The 17,234-nt window shown below is 30.0% G+C and overlaps 1 protein-coding gene across 4 annotated transcripts in view; it reads left to right on the forward strand.

Annotated features, from left to right (window-relative positions):
* scat (VPS54 subunit of GARP complex scat) overlaps positions 1 to 17,234 on the forward strand; it is a 126,091-nt gene that overhangs the window by 84,610 nt on the left and 24,247 nt on the right. For all 4 annotated transcript variants that reach the window (XM_075368233.1, XM_075368232.1, XM_075368235.1 and 1 more), the window contains exons 13-16: positions 505 to 682; positions 6,628 to 6,760; positions 11,115 to 11,220; positions 16,939 to 17,201. In XM_075368233.1, the coding sequence (XP_075224348.1) occupies positions 505 to 682; positions 6,628 to 6,760; positions 11,115 to 11,220; positions 16,939 to 17,201 (680 nt within the window). The remainder of the gene's footprint in view (positions 1 to 504; positions 683 to 6,627; positions 6,761 to 11,114; positions 11,221 to 16,938; positions 17,202 to 17,234) is intronic.

Raw genomic sequence — 17,234 nt, forward strand, 5'->3', positions numbered from 1 at the left:
GGAAAAATTAAGATAAGATTCTTTATCTACTGGGTATTCATATATTTATATAAAAAATGTTTAGACAATTTCATATAGGAGAACCTTAAGTTCTTAGAAAAATAAAGGTATGTAATGTATCAACAATGAATTATATCTTATCTCTACAAATTTTTAATTTTAATTGCAAGAGGTCATTCAAAACAATCTTCACTGAACACGATGTACCGCATATCATATTCCATTTATAAACTTTATGTATAATAAAACATTATCTGTTTTTTTTTGTGTATTGAGTAATGATTTATTATAATAGTGACTTAAGATATATTAGAAAATAAAATTAAAGTTGTGAAGGAGCATGTGACAGCTAGTTGTGTAATAACACAAGTAGCACAGCTCCCAATGGATGTAATAAATTGACTGGAAAGACTTAATATTGATGAAGTTAATTTATTACAGATTAGTATCATTTTGTTTTTATCATTATATACATGTATGTATTTATTTAACTTTTTCCTCTAGTGGAAAAGAAGATGACAGTTATGGAAATAGTAAAGTATCAGCACATTGGTTAGCAGAGCGAGCAACTCTAACACAATTGAGTGAATTGTCCAAACATGTTGACTTATTAAGTATAGAATGTGAAAGAATATGTCCTGATGCTCCCCCTTCATTACTTCGATCTGCCTTTAAATCACAGGTAACCTATTGATGATAAATATTTATTTATAATGTGGTTATAAATATTATATTCTTATGTTTAAAAATATAATACACATGCATGTAGAAGATTCAGGATGGAGTTTACACTATTATCATCAAAATGATATATAATTTTTTTTATTATACTATAGGAGTATATTAGTTATTTCATAATTATTCACATTCTGGTAAATGAAAAGTGTTAAATAAGGATAAAATGGTAATGGCTGAAGACTTGTATAATATAAAGTAGTTAATAAACAGTGTTGGATGCAGTTTTCCTGTTCTTTGTAAAATGAATTTTATTTTAAATACATACACATGTAGGCCATAAGTTAAGCACAGTAAAGTTACATCTTTGCTCTCATTGAGTTGTATGGCGAAAAAAGTCAGTATTTTTGACTTTAGCTATTAACTTCTGTTTAATGTTTAATGTCTTGCTTTATTTAAATTCTGTAGTGCATGGTATCATTTCACAGTGGTATCGTATCTAGCTGTTTAGCTGACAATTCACCTAACATACAAGTCATCATGTCTTTTGCAGGTAAAATAGCTCTTCACTGATTGTACAAACTTTTTCACACTTTGCTATTCCTAAGCTCACTAAGAAAGATGCCTCAACTGCTTTTTGAGCACTGCCTGTAAAAGATGATGTAATTTTCTTTGTGTATTTTAGACAGTTTTCAAGCAACATAATCTGTATGTTTAACAGATTTCACATCAAGGCCATGATTTATAGTTTACATTTGTTAATTCAATATTAATATACTCAAGATCATATTTTCTTACAGCTGTTCAAAAAGTTTTAAGAAGTTATGTAAAAATCTTGACTTACCACAAATTTTGATTCTGAAGAAGAGCTTGATGATGCAGGATTTTAAAGTGATGATGTTTTGTCCTGGCATTTTATTAAGCTAGTTAGTTATCCATGTTGATTTATATTTTATTTTGACTAAAATAATTAAACTAAACCAAATTAATTCAAGCAAAGTATGTATATAAGAAAAAGTCCCTTCTGAGAGACATATGTCAACACTAGTATTTCAGTTTTACCAAGTGAAAATGCAACACAGTAACAATCTCCAAATCACAGTACCTTCATATCATAGATTATGTAAAAATTTGAAAGAAATTTATCCACCTGTCTTTAGGATAATCACGATTGAGTCACTTAAGTACTGGGGGGAAAGTATGGTAATACCTTTCTAGAAACTTGTTTGTACATGTGGGATGCAGTGCACGCATGGGGCAGATTATATGTATAATAAGTTACATATTACATGCTACATGTCCACTGTGGTACGTAAGAACCCGTCGACTTTGCATGTTCGTTCTTGGTAGTCAAATAACTGATATTCTTACTGTTGCTGTACATAAATAATTTCCTCAGATTAAGGGATAAGGAAATGCATGATAAAAATACTTTTATATTACAACGTATCAAAAAATTTTGAGAACCGCTGATCCTCTGAATAATAATTAAATATCTTGTACTACTAATTTTGTATTATAATAATTAAAATACATAATTTTTGTATTTTTTTTTTTATTGTTATAGTTTTTTTATATTGTGTTTTGTTTGTGTACCAGCAGTGGTATGCATGTCACAGTTTAAGAACCACTTTCTTAAGAGTAATGATATTCACTACACAACCAGTTTATCATATGAATAAAATTAAAGTGTAGTGAAGAATATAAGTTTCATATCCATGATTCTTATTCTGATTGTATGCTGCATTGTATTATGTTCATTGAAGGCATCTCATGTACCACTTCACTTTTGTTTCCTATTAAATTAGTGGGCAGGCAGGAGTAGGTTTCATTATGAGCAAGAAGATAGGGAAGAGAGTAGAGTATTTCAAAACACATAGCGATAGAATTATTGTAATAAGGATAAAATCAAAACCTAAACCAACAACGATTGTTAACGTCTATATGCCTACAAGCGCCCATGATGATGATGATGAGGTAGAGTGTGTATACGAAGAGATTGATGAAGCAATTAAACACGTAAAAGGAGATGAAAATTTAATAATAGCTGGAGATTGGAATGCAAGCATTGGAAAAGGCAAGGAAGGAAATATAGTGGGTGAATACAGGCTGGGCAAAAGGAATGAAAGAGGGGACAGACTTATAGAGTTTTGCACGAAGTATAATTTAGTAATTGCCAACATCCAATTTAAAAATCATAATAGAAGAATATACACTTGGAAAAAGCCAGGCGATACTGCAAGGTATCAGATAGATTATATCATGGTTAAGCAAAGATTTAGAAATCAACTCGTTGACTGCAAAACTTACCCTGGAGCAGACATTGATAGCGACCATAATTTGGTGATAATGAAATGTAGATTGGGGTTTAAAAACCTGAAGAAAAGGTGTCAGATGAATCGGTGGAATTTAGAGAAGCTTGAGGAAGAGGAGGTAAAGAAGATTTTTGAGGAGGACATCGCAAAGGGTCTGAGTAAAAAAGATAAGGTAGAAAATGTAGAAGAAGAATGGGAGAATGTTAAAAAGGAAATTCTTAAATCAACAGAAGCAAACTTAGGCGGAATAAAGAGAACTGGTAGAAAACCTTGGGTTTCAGACGATATATTGCAGCTGATGGATGAATGTAGAAAATATAAGAATACTAGTGATGAAGAAAGTAAAAGGAACTATCAGCAATTAAGAAATGCTTAAAACAGGAAGTGCAAACTGGCGAAAGAAGAGTGGATTAAAGAAAAGTGTTCAGAAGTGGAAAGAGAAATGAACATTGGTAAAATAGATGGTGCATACAGGAAAGTTAAGGAAAATTTTGGGGTACATAAATTAAAATCTAATAATGTGTTAAACAAAGATGGTACACCAATATATAATACGAAAGGTAAAGTCGATAGATGGGTGGAATATATTGAAGAGTTATACGGAGGAAATGAATTAGAAAATGGTGTTATAGAGGAAGAAGAGGAAGTTGAGGAGGATGAAATGGGAGAAACAATACTGAGATCTGAATTTAAGAGAGCATTAAAAGACCTAAATGGCAGAAAGGCTCCTGTAATAGACGGAATACCTGTAGAATTACTCCGCAGTGCAGGTGAGGAAGCGATTGATAGATTATACAAACTGGTGTGTAATATTTATGAAAAAGGGGAATTTCCATCAGACTTCAAAAAAAGTGTTATAGTCATGATACCAAAGAAAGCAGGGGCAGATAAATGTGAAGAATACAGAACAATTAGTTTAACTAGTCATGCATCAAAAATCTTAACTAGAATTCTATACAGAAGAATTGAGAGGAGAGTGAAAGAAGTGTTACGAGAAGACCAATTTGGTTTCAGGAAAAATATAGGAACAAGGGAAGCAATTTTAGGCCTCAGATTAATAGTAGAAGGAAGATTAAAGAAAAACAAACCAAAATACTTGGCGTTTATAGACCTAGAAAAGGCATTCGATAACGTAGACTGGAATAAAATGTTCAGCATTTTAAAAAAGTTAGGGTTCAAATACAGAGATAGAAGAACAATTGCTAACATGTACAGGAACCAAACAGCAACAGTAATAATTGAAGAACATAAGAAAGAAGCCGTAATAAGAAAGGGAGTCCGACAAGGATGTTCCCTATCTCCGTTACTTTTTAATCTTTACATGGAACTAGCAGTTAATGATGTTAAAGAACAATTTAGATTCGGAGTAACAGTACAAGCTGAAAAGATAAAGATGCTACGATTTGCTGATGATATAGTAATTCTAGCCGAGAGTAAAAAGTATTTAGAAGAAACAATGAACGGCATAGATGAAGTCCTACGCAAGAACTATCACATGAAAATAAACAAGAACAAAACAAAAGTAATGAAATGTAGTAGAAATAACAAAGATGGACCACTGAATGTGAAAATAGGAGAAGAAAAGATTATGGAGGTAGAAGAATTTTGTTATTTGGGAAGTAGAATTACTAAAGATGGACGAAGCAAGAGCGATATAAAATGCCGAATAGCACAACCGAAACGAGTCTTCAGTAAGAAATATAATTTGTTTACATCAAAAATTAATTTAAATGTCAGGAAAAGATTTTTGAAAGTATATGTTTGGAGTGTCGCTTTATATGGAAGTGAAACTTGGACGATCGGAGTATCTGAGAAGAAAAGATTAGAAGCTTTTGAAATGTGGTGCTATAGGAGAATGTTAAAAATCAGATGGGTGGATAAAGTGACAAATGAAGAGGTATTGCGACAAATTGATGAAGAGAGAAGCATTTGGAAAAATATAGTTAAAAGAAGAGACAGACTTATAGGCCACATACTAAGGCATCCTGGAATAGTCGCTTTAATATTGGAAGGACAGGTAGAAGGAAGAAATTGTGTAGGCAGGCCACATTTGGAATATGTAAAACAAATTGTTAGGGATGTAGGATGTAGAGGGTATACTGAAATGAAACGACTAGCACTAGATAGGGAATCTTGGAGAGCTGCATCAAACCAGTCAAATGACTGAAAACAAAAAAAAAAAATTAAATTAGTCATAGTTTGTTGCTAGATTGGTTAGTGGTGATTATCAATGACTTGAAGATTAAAAAATATATTCTTTTTAGATTTTTAAATTATGAAATCTGTGCCTAATTAACAATTAGTATGATGTTGCTTTAGAATTCACAGTATGTCTGAAAAGTTCCAAAACTAAATTAAATAAAAATACAGAATTAAAGATAAACGAATTTACTCACATCAGCCCTTTACATAGAACCCTTCACTAATTATACACTCATTGCAGCACTGGTGGAGCAGCTGTTGACGGCCTCCCAATTTGTTTATCATCATCCAACTACTCTATTGTCTTTAAATTGCTTACACCATGTGTATGTTGCATTACGAGATGCAGCATTCATCACCAAATGCTTGCTGTATCGTAGAATAAGTTTCAATGAAAGAGTTTTGATATCAAACACAAAATTTTATCGCACTTCTCTGTTCCATGTCGCAAGCTCACACAAAGTCACATGAACACAACGTACATGGCCAAATATAACTCAAGACTGGAGTGACAAAATGTAATGAAATTTTGTACACACACTCATCAGATATCATACTACATAGTTCCTTGGTTGTCTGAGAGATGGTGGTACTTGCATCGATTACAGAAATTTAGTTGGTGAACTTTTCAGACATACTGTGTATATATCAAGGAGACAACTAAGGATGTTGGTGTAGGTTGTAGTAATTATATTAAGGTTAAAATATTACCATAGAACAGACGGACATAGAGAGTAGTCAAATAAGTCAAATGATTGATTAAAAAAAAAAAAATGTTGATGTTGAGTATTTTATGATGAAACTAATTGAGCTCGTAAATAATATCATTATGAAAATTAATCTCACATGATAATTTGAAAATTGCTTTTAGAACATTTTAATTAAAAATTAAATAAATGTTTTGAATGTAATTGAAAATTTAAAAAAAATTGTAATGAAAGTCCTCTAATAATTTTAATTTTTCTTCCTCAAAGAATGTGGATAAGTTAAAAAAAAATAGATAAAATTAAAAAAAGATTAATTTAATCAGTATTGAGCCATATTGATTCTTTTTAAATGTAGAATATAACCATAATGATAAAACTTTCTATTCTTTCTTTGCTAATTTAAATAAAATAGTAAAAAAAGCACTTGTACTTAATTAATTTTGTTTTTAAATTTATAGGTGTAATATTTTTTTGTAATTCATTGATATTTTTATCTACTTATAAAATTTCTCCATATGTTTTCTATACCTTGGTCTGTTTTTATGAAATATTTGGTCAATATACATAAGGGATAATCTCAAAAAACCAATAATGTGATGATTAGAAAAAAAAAATTGGATTCCTTTATGATCTAAAATTCAGTGAATACGTGATCAATCCAGTCTTTTTTCTTTTTCAGTAGTTACTGGGAGATAAGCACTATGATATGCAATTTTTTTTATTTGCAGGCAAACAAATTCATGCATCGGTTTCACCTAGAACGTATGACAAAATTGTCATTAATTTTAGAGAGTGAAGCTTGGAGACAAACTGAAGTCCCTGTTGAATTCCAGCAACTAGTCAATCATATCTCAGAATCAGGTACATTCTTTTTATGTAATTTTTGTTTTAAGTAATGTTATTAAATTTTTATCATGTTCTAAGTACAGTAAAATCTGTAATTCAAAATAATTTAGCTGAAGTTCATTTTAGATTATCCACAATCAAAACTAAAGTATAACATATATAAATGTTATACTGTATATAAATGTAAGAAAGACATAATAAATCTACAAATGGAAGAAATGAGCATGTTTATTAAATAACAGGTTAATTGCTACAAAATATGCTATACAATATTTTTGAATTATATTAATATAAATTTCTTTAAAAAATTTCAATTTTCTTCTTAATTTTTTTTATGGTCTTAGATTTAAGGATTGGGATGCAAGTTTTATCTGAGCCATTAATGTATCTTTTGCGTAATCTACGAATGTCAGAATTTGGCTCCCAAACAATTGTCACACATTGCACCTTAATAAAGAAGCACAGCCCCTTCAACCAGTAAGAGCTGTCATCATGTGGCACAGGTGGAGCCAGTGATGACACAGTTTCAGTGATACCTGTTAGGAAAAGGAAAAAAGGATATTTATAGTAGGAGGGCAGAGGATAAGGATATCAACCCAAATAGAGGAAGCTGCTTCCAGTTGGATTTGATTGGGTGGATTTATTGTACATCTTGCCAGATAAACCATAATTTTACATTACATCTCTTCATCTTGTGCAAGTTATCATTTTTATGTTTCCATTCTTGCAGTTTATAGCACTTACTTAATACATTCCTTTTCCATTTTTTGGTAGTTGGTAGCTTTTGCCTGACAAATTTTTTTAGTGTGTTAATTTTAACAACACCATTTTTCTGTCTTTAAAATCTACCTGGTCATTTTTCTTCAGTTTTATCTTGTTCAAAAACTCTTAGTTTGATTTTTATTTGTTTGTCTTAGAAATAATTAATAAAATTCAAGCTGTTTATACAATGCATATAAATCTGTTTCTTTTTTATTTAATAAAAACTAGTTGAATAATTTACATGATACGCCCATGAACAGAGCTTTATGCAAAACTGCAAAAGTGTTTCTCTGTAAAACAAATAAATCATCTCAACCCATTAATAAAAAGAAGGTAGGAGGGTACCGTGTTGTAGATATTAAATGGGTATGTAGATAAATTATGTAAGAGTTGAATTAAAAACAACTTAAGGCAATACCTTTTTAATATTAAGTTCCCTTTAAGTCACTATATTTCACATTACATTCTTTAAAATCCTTATGGAAACATGGCTAAAAACCTCTATTAATATTTCATGTAGAGATTTTGAAAAATTGAAGAAAAAACTCTTTAAGTCTATTTAATTTAATTATATCTTGGTCTGGTTATATCACCAAGTGAAAATAGATAACAAATATCAACAATTTGATAAATAATTAAAAAGAGGAGATGTAAATTAATATTTTGATATATTTTAATGTGGAAAATAATTATTTTAATGTAATACAGGTGTAATTTTGTTATAATGAAATATCCAGATTAACTCATTTTTTAGAATTTTTGTTTGGCCAGCCATTTATAACCTTGTTAAAAAAATCTCATTTTAACGAATGAATCAAACAAAAAAAATCAGTATAACAAAAATATTTTTGGAGGTAAATAATTTTTTTCTTAAAAAAAATTATCTCAGTGGAATTATGGTATGTTATAAGATGAATGATTCACCGAAAGCAAACTATGCCATTGCTTTATCTTGCGGCTGAACGACAAGTTTAGAACTGTGAAGTTAATGTACAGTTCGGTTAGTTGATAGATTTCTTTTATCATTTTGGCGTGCAGCTTTGAGTTATTTGTTTATCTCTTGTTTGTTGTGTTTTAATGTGCAGTATTGTTGTTTTGTGCATCTGTTTTGGTTATCTGTGATGCAGTTTTCAAAACTGTGTAACTGCTTTAATCAAAAATTTACTTTAATTGTAATTAGAATTCAGTTTAAATTAAGATGAAGAAAAAATTTGACAAAGACGTCAGTTTACTGTCAAAGAAAAATTAGAAATGATAAAGTATGTTGATTCAGGTAGAAAAAATTGAAGTAGCAAAAGATTTTGGAATAACTCCATCAACTTTATCAACCATATTAAAAGACCACAAAAAAATAAAGGATGCATATTCTAACATAGCCTTAGCTCCTAAAAATGCTTGCAGCTTTACATGATGATTTGGACGAAGCTGTTTACACATGCTTTGTTGAGATTAGATCCCAAAGTTTGGTCATAAATGGAAACATTATCCATAAAAAAGCTTTAGGTTTTTCAAAACTATTTGGTTATGATGAATTTCAGGCCAGTGTGGGATGGCTGAATCGATTTCAAGGTAGATACAGGATTGCTTACAAAGTGGTCTGTGGCGCGGAAATGGCTGTTCCTGTTCACTGTAAATGATTGGAGAAGTGGAAAAATAAAAGAAATCATAAATCTTTACAAGAATATTTTCAATGTGGATGAAGCAGAGATATTTTTTCAGTTGCTTCCACATCGTACACTGATAGTCAAAGGAGAGAAAAAGTCTAAGCAACATATCACAGCATTTTTCTGTTGCAATGCTACCAGCAACAAGAAATTAAAACCATTAGTAATCTGTAAATCTTTGAAACCCTGCTGCTTTAAAACGGTCACTGTCATGCAATTATTGCACCAATAAACTTGCTTGGATGACCCAGTCCATTTTTAATGATTGACTAGTAAAGCTGGACATTAAGAAGAAACAAAAAAAAAAAGAAAAAATCCTTTTCATAGACAATTGCAGCTCATAATGCTACAGGCAGATTAGAAAATATTCATGTTGAATTTTTCCTGCAAACTGCACTGGTGTTTTACAACCACTTGATCTGGGTATAATAAGAACTGTAAAAGTACAGTACAGATCAAAATTACTTAAGAAAATACTACTCAGTATAGATTCAGATTCAAACGAAAAAATAAACATCAAACACTTTTGCAAAATGATTTCAGATTCTTGATCACTGGTAAAAGAATCAGCCATTAAAAAATGTTGGAGAAAATCAAAACTATTTGACTACACAAAGCCTTGCAGCCTTGATGAACCTGATGAAGACAACAGTGCTGAAAATGATGGAAGGGTCTTGTGGGATTCAGCAGTGAATTCTTCAGCTCTTATCCCAGAATCAATGAGATTTCAGGACTATGTTAACGTGGATGATGATATACTGGTTGCTAATGAAATGAGCAACTAAGAAATTGTTGAGAACGTAAAAACTTCTTCTGCTTTGTCTGATTCAGCTTCAGTAGCTTCTGATTCAGACAGCAATGATACTGAAAATGAAGACGACAAAAGTTCATACAAAATAAAATTGTCTCTGAGTGATGTAAACAAATATTTAACAAATATTCAATCATACTTCACTATGTTCCCAATCGTTCTGGAACTTATTTTTCAAAATGTTAACTCCGTTAAAAATTTCATTTTAAATGCTGCAACTAAAAAGGCATTGCAATAAAAAATTACAGATTTTTTTAAAAGTGGACAATAATTCACTAATTATTGTTTTGTTCTGTTAATCACTTTTCCTTAACACCATACCGGTATCATTTAAATAGATCATAAATTAAATTTTTTATGGTTATTTTATAAGATTCACAATAACAAAATTTCAGTATAACAAAAGGATCATAGCAGTGCTGATGATTTCCTTATAACGGAATTTGACTTATAGTTACATTCAATTAGATTTTATTATTTTGTTTTATTGTAAATTAATTTAAAAAACTTTAATTTATATATACTTTTAGATCAAAGTTGGTGGGCCTTATAGATTCTTTAATTTCCAAGCTATTCTTTTTACTCTATTTTATTTTCATCATTCCCTTAAAAAAAATCAATGGATCAGCTTGATGGTTGAATGCATTACATGAAGAATCAATCTGCTCCTTCTTCTCATTACTACTTACTATTAAGTTCCTTGTCACTTATTTTTAAAAGCTTTTTTCATTTCTGCTTTTCTGTGTCCATGACTCTGATACAGATAGACATACTTCATGTAGAGTTTCCAATGTAATGCTTTCTTATTTCCAGACCATTGTTTTTGAAAATCATCATTTGTAAAATGCTTCCCTTACTTTTTGTTATTCCTTTCTTTCACCACTTTTTATATATCTTCCAGCTGTTGTTTTAATACTAATTTGGTGTTTAAAATTAGTAATAGGCTTCAGTTTCTTATCACAGCCTTCTGCTTTCCACCATTTTTAATCTTATAATTTTTATTTTTTCAATTTACTTGTATACTCTTGTTAAAAAAAAAACATTAATTTTAATTGTCTTGAGTAATCCAATAATTCACAAATTTATTGTGCTATATAACAGACATATTACATCATGTACAATACTTTTTCAGGAAGATTTTCTGTGTCAAAAGATGAAGTGGAGGAGATGAAAAAGCAAGGAAATTGTAAACCAGCTAATGTTTTGTATGTTGGCTCAGAAAAATTTGCAGTCGTAGGGTATGTTAAACATGTTTTTTTTTAAATTTTATTTTATTTACAAGAAATACACATTAAAAAATTAAAATAATCAAATTTTGCTGTTGTGACAAATGTATTGACAAATTTCCCAAGAAATTTATCAGTACTGTTTTAAGGTTAATAATAATAGATCATGTTTTAAGATTGATATATAAAATTGTGTTATTTTCCTAGCATTTAACTCTTCCTGAATTAACTTCAGTCTTTCATTCTTAAAGTATTTATTAAAAATTGTTTTATTCAAAGAAATATTATTTTATTTACCAGAGTGCTTGTCAAATAATATGCCGCCTTGATTCATTACCTCGGTTAAGTTTAATTATTCTAAATATTTTATTATTCGCTGTCTCATTCAGATAAATAAAAGTCTTTATTTCATTTATAATGTGAATTATTTTTATTATAATCTTTGAACATGTAATTCATTTATATAACATTATTATATTAATTATACATTCAATACATTCATAATAAACACATGTTGAGTCTTTGAAGGATGGAACAAGACTGACTAAAAATAGGGCATTAGTCCAATTCAATTAATAACATTAACAAAATAGTGTAAGCACCTTCACTGCTTTAACAAGTTCATTACTGATAACCAACTGTACATGATATCTAAATGATTTACTTATAAGGAATATGTAAATAATAAGTAACATTGAGTTGTTAAAAAAAAAATAATAATCATTTGTTTTATCTTAAAACACTTTTCTGCTTAACTCCCACATTTATAGAGGCATTTATCTAACATAAATTTTTGTATTCCCTCATCATATAAAAAAAGCCATGTCTGAAAATTCTGCTCTGCTCAGCTGTATTAATATTATTGTTGTCGAAACACTGGGTAGAAAGGAAGCTTTTAGTTGCAAAAACAAATGAAAATAACGTGACTCTAAGTGTGGGTTATACAAGGAATGATTCATTTCCAAACCAAATGATGAGTTAACAAATTCGAGAAGCAGTGTGCATCAGTGCATTGTTGTAAAGCAACGTAACACTACAACCATACGTTGCAATGTATTCTTGTATTATACAGTGCAATTTCTTTAAGATTTCTCAGTAGGAGCCAGCCTTATTGTTGTTGGAATTCAACAAACAAAACTCCTAGTGAAAAACAGTGCAAATGATTCTTCAGATTGAATTTTAGCCCTTTCAACAATGTAATGTGCCACTTAACAGACTGACCTAGAGTCTGTTGAAACATCCGTGTCTTGTCACCAGGATGGAGTGAGTAATTTAGGAACTCTAACACTTCCCTCCCTGTATGTCATGAAGACTACAAAGGACTGCCAGCTCACTTGAGCTTGTACTTTTCAAAGTAACTTCAACATTCAACATGATCACAACTTCCAATAATTCAAGTGATCTAGTAAATCAAGTGATCTAGTGAGTGTGATTGTTGAAATATCATGATGGAATAAGATTGTGAATCACCTGTTCTTACAAAATTATAAATTTATTATACGTACCAAATCACAGAAACAGCCATCATGGTAAAGTGTACATTTTCAAGTTTTTCATTGAGATGTTCTGATCAATTTTTTTCATCACCCCCATCACTTGCCATTTTGACCATGCACCTGACAGATTTATCAGTAAATTTTAGCTGATTTCGATATTCGTCATTTAAAAATGGATAGCCAACAAACATATTGTATCATCAGCAGTCTCTGATCAACTTGAACTTTTTTAAATGCTGTGAACAAGATGTAAACACAGACTTTTGTTCTTATAATTATGGTGGTCATTTTGCAAAAAGGAAGGGATTCTACAAATGAAGATGTTTACAAACAATATTTACTTTCAAAATTTTTACTCCACAATTTCTATTAGAATAAAAATAACATATATACATGAAAACAATCTAGTAAGAATTTTTGCAGAAGTTAAAATGAATAATATCAAATTGATGTTACATACAGGGTGCTATATACAAATGAAGGACCACATACAACTATAAATAAGTTAGTATCAGTCCCACAACAGTACATGATTCTTTTTTCTCAGCCACAATTTTCTCATAAAGAATGAATCCCCAAATTGTCATTCATGATTGAATTGCTGCCTGCATTGTGACTGTAGCATGAATTGCTGCCGGCATTATGACTGTAGCACTATTATTAGCAATAATTCTACATCAGCAGTTTCTATTATAAGAAACCACTGACTTTGTAATCGGTACTCTTTTTCCTTCAGTACAGTACATTTTATCTCATCTTCTGTTTTTTTAAACGCTTTTATTCAGTGCAGGAAAGGACTATTATAGTGTAAGTTTATGTTTTTTCAGGATCCTTTAAGAAAAGGTCTAATGTAGTATTCTGTATTTTTAAAATTTAAAGCCATATTGTGTAACATTTATGCAATAGCTTAAGGATACAGGCAAACTGAAACATATAAATTACTGTAACTGGCTTCTCAATAAAATCACCAATGATGAATTAAACCTCCCATATTTCATGATTAATCCTTAACTCACAAAGTGAGGGTATGTCATACCACTAGAATATTTTGAAATGGTGACCCTCATGCATAAACTGTTTCAACGCCACCACTAAAATACTTTTCGCATATGTTCTCTTCTTTCAGTCGCCTTTGTTAGTTGTTACCTTCAGTGCTTTTTAGTGTAGTGTTGGCATTCTGTAGTCATTGTGTTGTACGCTTTTATATTCTAATGTTTGTCGGTTCTATATACCACACCTCGTAGTGAGTGTAACTCTTTTTATACATTCTATTTTCTAATTACTTAATTCTTTTTTCATTACTTTTAATTTATGAGTGGTTTTTTTTTTGTTATAATTTGTTTAATGTTTTCATATTGTTAAAAAGGTTTATTATTTCATTAAAAAAAAAAACATTTTTAAAAAAATTATATTTTTTGTTGTGTATTTTGGAACTATTTTAATTGTACATGATGAATTGTGATCCTAGTGTTAGTAATGCTTCAACTGATGTGCTGAAGTAATAAATAGTTTTAACTGACGATTTATTTTATGAAGACTTTAGTGATGTAGATGATCCAGACATTGATAAAGACTATGTTATTTAAAGTTATTGCAACACTTCATCTGAACGTGAAGATAGTTCAGATGATGAAAAATAACTTCTAATCCTCGGGACAATATCGGTCATTTTTATTATGGGGGAAAATGGGCTTAACTGATCAGCCAAACCTTTCCACACGAGAAATACCAGAACTCAACTGTACAATATCATGGTCCAGCTTCCAAGACTAAAACAACATGTGCGTGCCTTAGGTTCGAAACCAGAACTAGTTGAAATTTGGGGTCTAATTACTGACAATGATCTGTTGCGCAGAATCATACACTTTACTAATGTAAAACTTCAAATAGTTTGAAATTTGCAAAAAATTCCAAACACTACAGATATATGCAATGTTGAACCTATTAAAATGAAGACCTTTATTGGTTTGCTTTTTTTACTTGGCAATTTTTAAATCTAATCATGAAGACACATGAGCAATGTGGGCTACTGATGGAACAGGATGCGATATTTTTCATTGCGTTATGAGTAGAAACAGATTTGAAAATTTGTTATCGCATCTTTCCTTTGATGACCAAACTGACCGTCCTTAATGCATGCAAGAAAATCCAGTGGCTGCAGTTTCTGAAATATTTGAACAATTGTCAGGATTCATACTCTATTAGTGCTTATGCTACAGTAGATGAAATGCTTGTTGGTTTTAGAGGTTGGTGTAGATTTAGAGTTTATACGCCAAAGAAGCCATGCAAATATGGAATAAAAATTCAAGATCTAGTTTTATTTCCACACCATTTTATCAACGGTTACATTTGTGTTGGTAGACAGTGATGGTGATACACTTGATGAAGCTGACAGATAGTATTCCAAATTGACCCAGTCAGTCATCCATCTAGCAAAGAAGTCTATGATAGAGGATTAAAATTTGTCGGGACAGTGCGTCAAAACAAGCAAGAAATTCCACCTGAGTTCAAACCTCAAAGACATATGGTATAAAAAAACAATTGTATCTTACATTCCAAAAAAAGGTAAAAGTGTAATTTTTCTTTCTACAATGCACAATACACCAGAGAGCTGCGAAAAGACAGGCCTAACTTAGTATTTTTTTTAGTTCTTGATTAAAGAAATATTTTTATTTTTATTTTGTGTTTTTTGATAATGTGTAAAGATAATTTCATTTAAGAATATAACCTTGTGTTATATTAAAGTTTTTAAATTTTACTATTGTTATAATAAACTTTTATTTTTGAAAAATTTGTTATTTTTATTTTGTTTTTTTAATATAAGTAATATTAATAATAATTCAGATTGTAAGCTAACAATATTCATTAAAAAAATACCTTTAATAAAAGATTTTATAATGTAATGATGATTGAATTACAGGTTAATAACCTGTAATTTTAAAAAATTTCCAATCTGAATTTTTAGTTACTTCCTTTGGAAAAAGGTGATAAAAAATAAATACAATGTTTTCTTAAGACAAAAAAGTACTAATAAATTGAAATATAAAGTATATATATATATTGTTCTAAAAAGAAGGGTTTGAAAATTGTGATATGACAGACTGGACCTTGTAAACAACTGTAAAACATTTAAACCTAGTTGGTTGAGAGTTAATGAAGCTTTAATTATAACTTAATTTTTCAGATCTGTTATTATTAGTCTGGAGATAACTCCTCCACTTGATGAGAGAAAATTAGGATGTAGTGTGTAGTGTCATGCAATTTTATTGTGCAGAATATCTTATTTTTGGCTGGACTATCAATACAGAAGTCTACCTCAAAATTTTCAAAGAATTTTGTCCTCATTTGGTGAATATTTCAACAAAATTTCTTTCAAAATGTCACATATCTTGCACTTCACTAGTGTTTTTATTTAGAAAACTGAGTAGTCAACAAAAATCTATGGTCTCCATGTTCTCTAAATTTATCTGTTTATGGGACTAATGGAAGGATAAAGTTTATGAAACAAATTTCCATACTTTGAAGGGCTAATATCCAATTTGTTATCCAAGTTAAACATTACATTGACTGAATTGTTTTGCATCAGGAGTCTATCAACATGGTTACTCAAACAGAAAAATGTATCATTGAAATGGACCACTTCCAAATTCTTTTTAAAAATAAATATGTAAATTTTTACTAATAATGTAGCTATTAAGTTTTCTGTTTCATTTCTTTAATTTATGCATAATATTATTGTTGACTGGCTGTTCAGGCAGCCCTTCTGCCAAAGGTTGATCTTAAGTTGTTTACCCTGCATTATTTAAGCAAGAATACAACCCAAACATACTAAGTAATGTCAGTGGGTTAATTAATAATAGAGAATGTTGTTTTCATTTTCTCTAATTTAAAATTCTATGCAATACAGCTATTAAATATTATTTTGATATTAGCATTTCAACAGTTGCATACTTTATAATGTTAAAGATTTTGTTTTTGTTATAAGTTTAAGGGATACCCACCCCAAGTTCACTAGCTGCCACTGGTTATAATGATAACTATGTTATATGTTGACATGCTTTCACAACTTTTGATTTCATTATTATAATAAAATGTTTTAATAGATAATTGCACCATTAAAGTTAAGCAAAATATGTTTTGCTTTAATATATACTATATTTTAAAATTCAGGAATGTGTTTTGAGATTTACTGTTCTGTAGTAAATTTTCTAAATGTAGCTTTTTATTTTTTTAGAACTGTTCTAATATTGGTTGATATAGTGGCTGAATATTGTGTTCGGGCAGAGGACATAACATTAACAGCACATTCATTATTGCGCCATCTTGCTGAATTATTACAAGTTTTTAATTCACGAACTGCTAAACTTGTACTCGGCGCAGAAGCTGTTTCTGATAAAACCGGTCTTAAAAAGATTACTAGCATTAATTTGGCTCTAGTTCTTAGAGCTTTACAACTTATTCTTTGGTTAATACCTCATGTTCGCATTCACTTTGAAGGTCAGTAAAATTAAACATTTTTTAAGTAATATT

The sequence above is a fragment of the Lycorma delicatula genome, chromosome 6 (assembly GCF_047948215.1).
Source record: "Lycorma delicatula isolate Av1 chromosome 6, ASM4794821v1, whole genome shotgun sequence".
Lineage (NCBI taxonomy): Eukaryota > Metazoa > Arthropoda > Insecta > Hemiptera > Fulgoridae > Lycorma > Lycorma delicatula.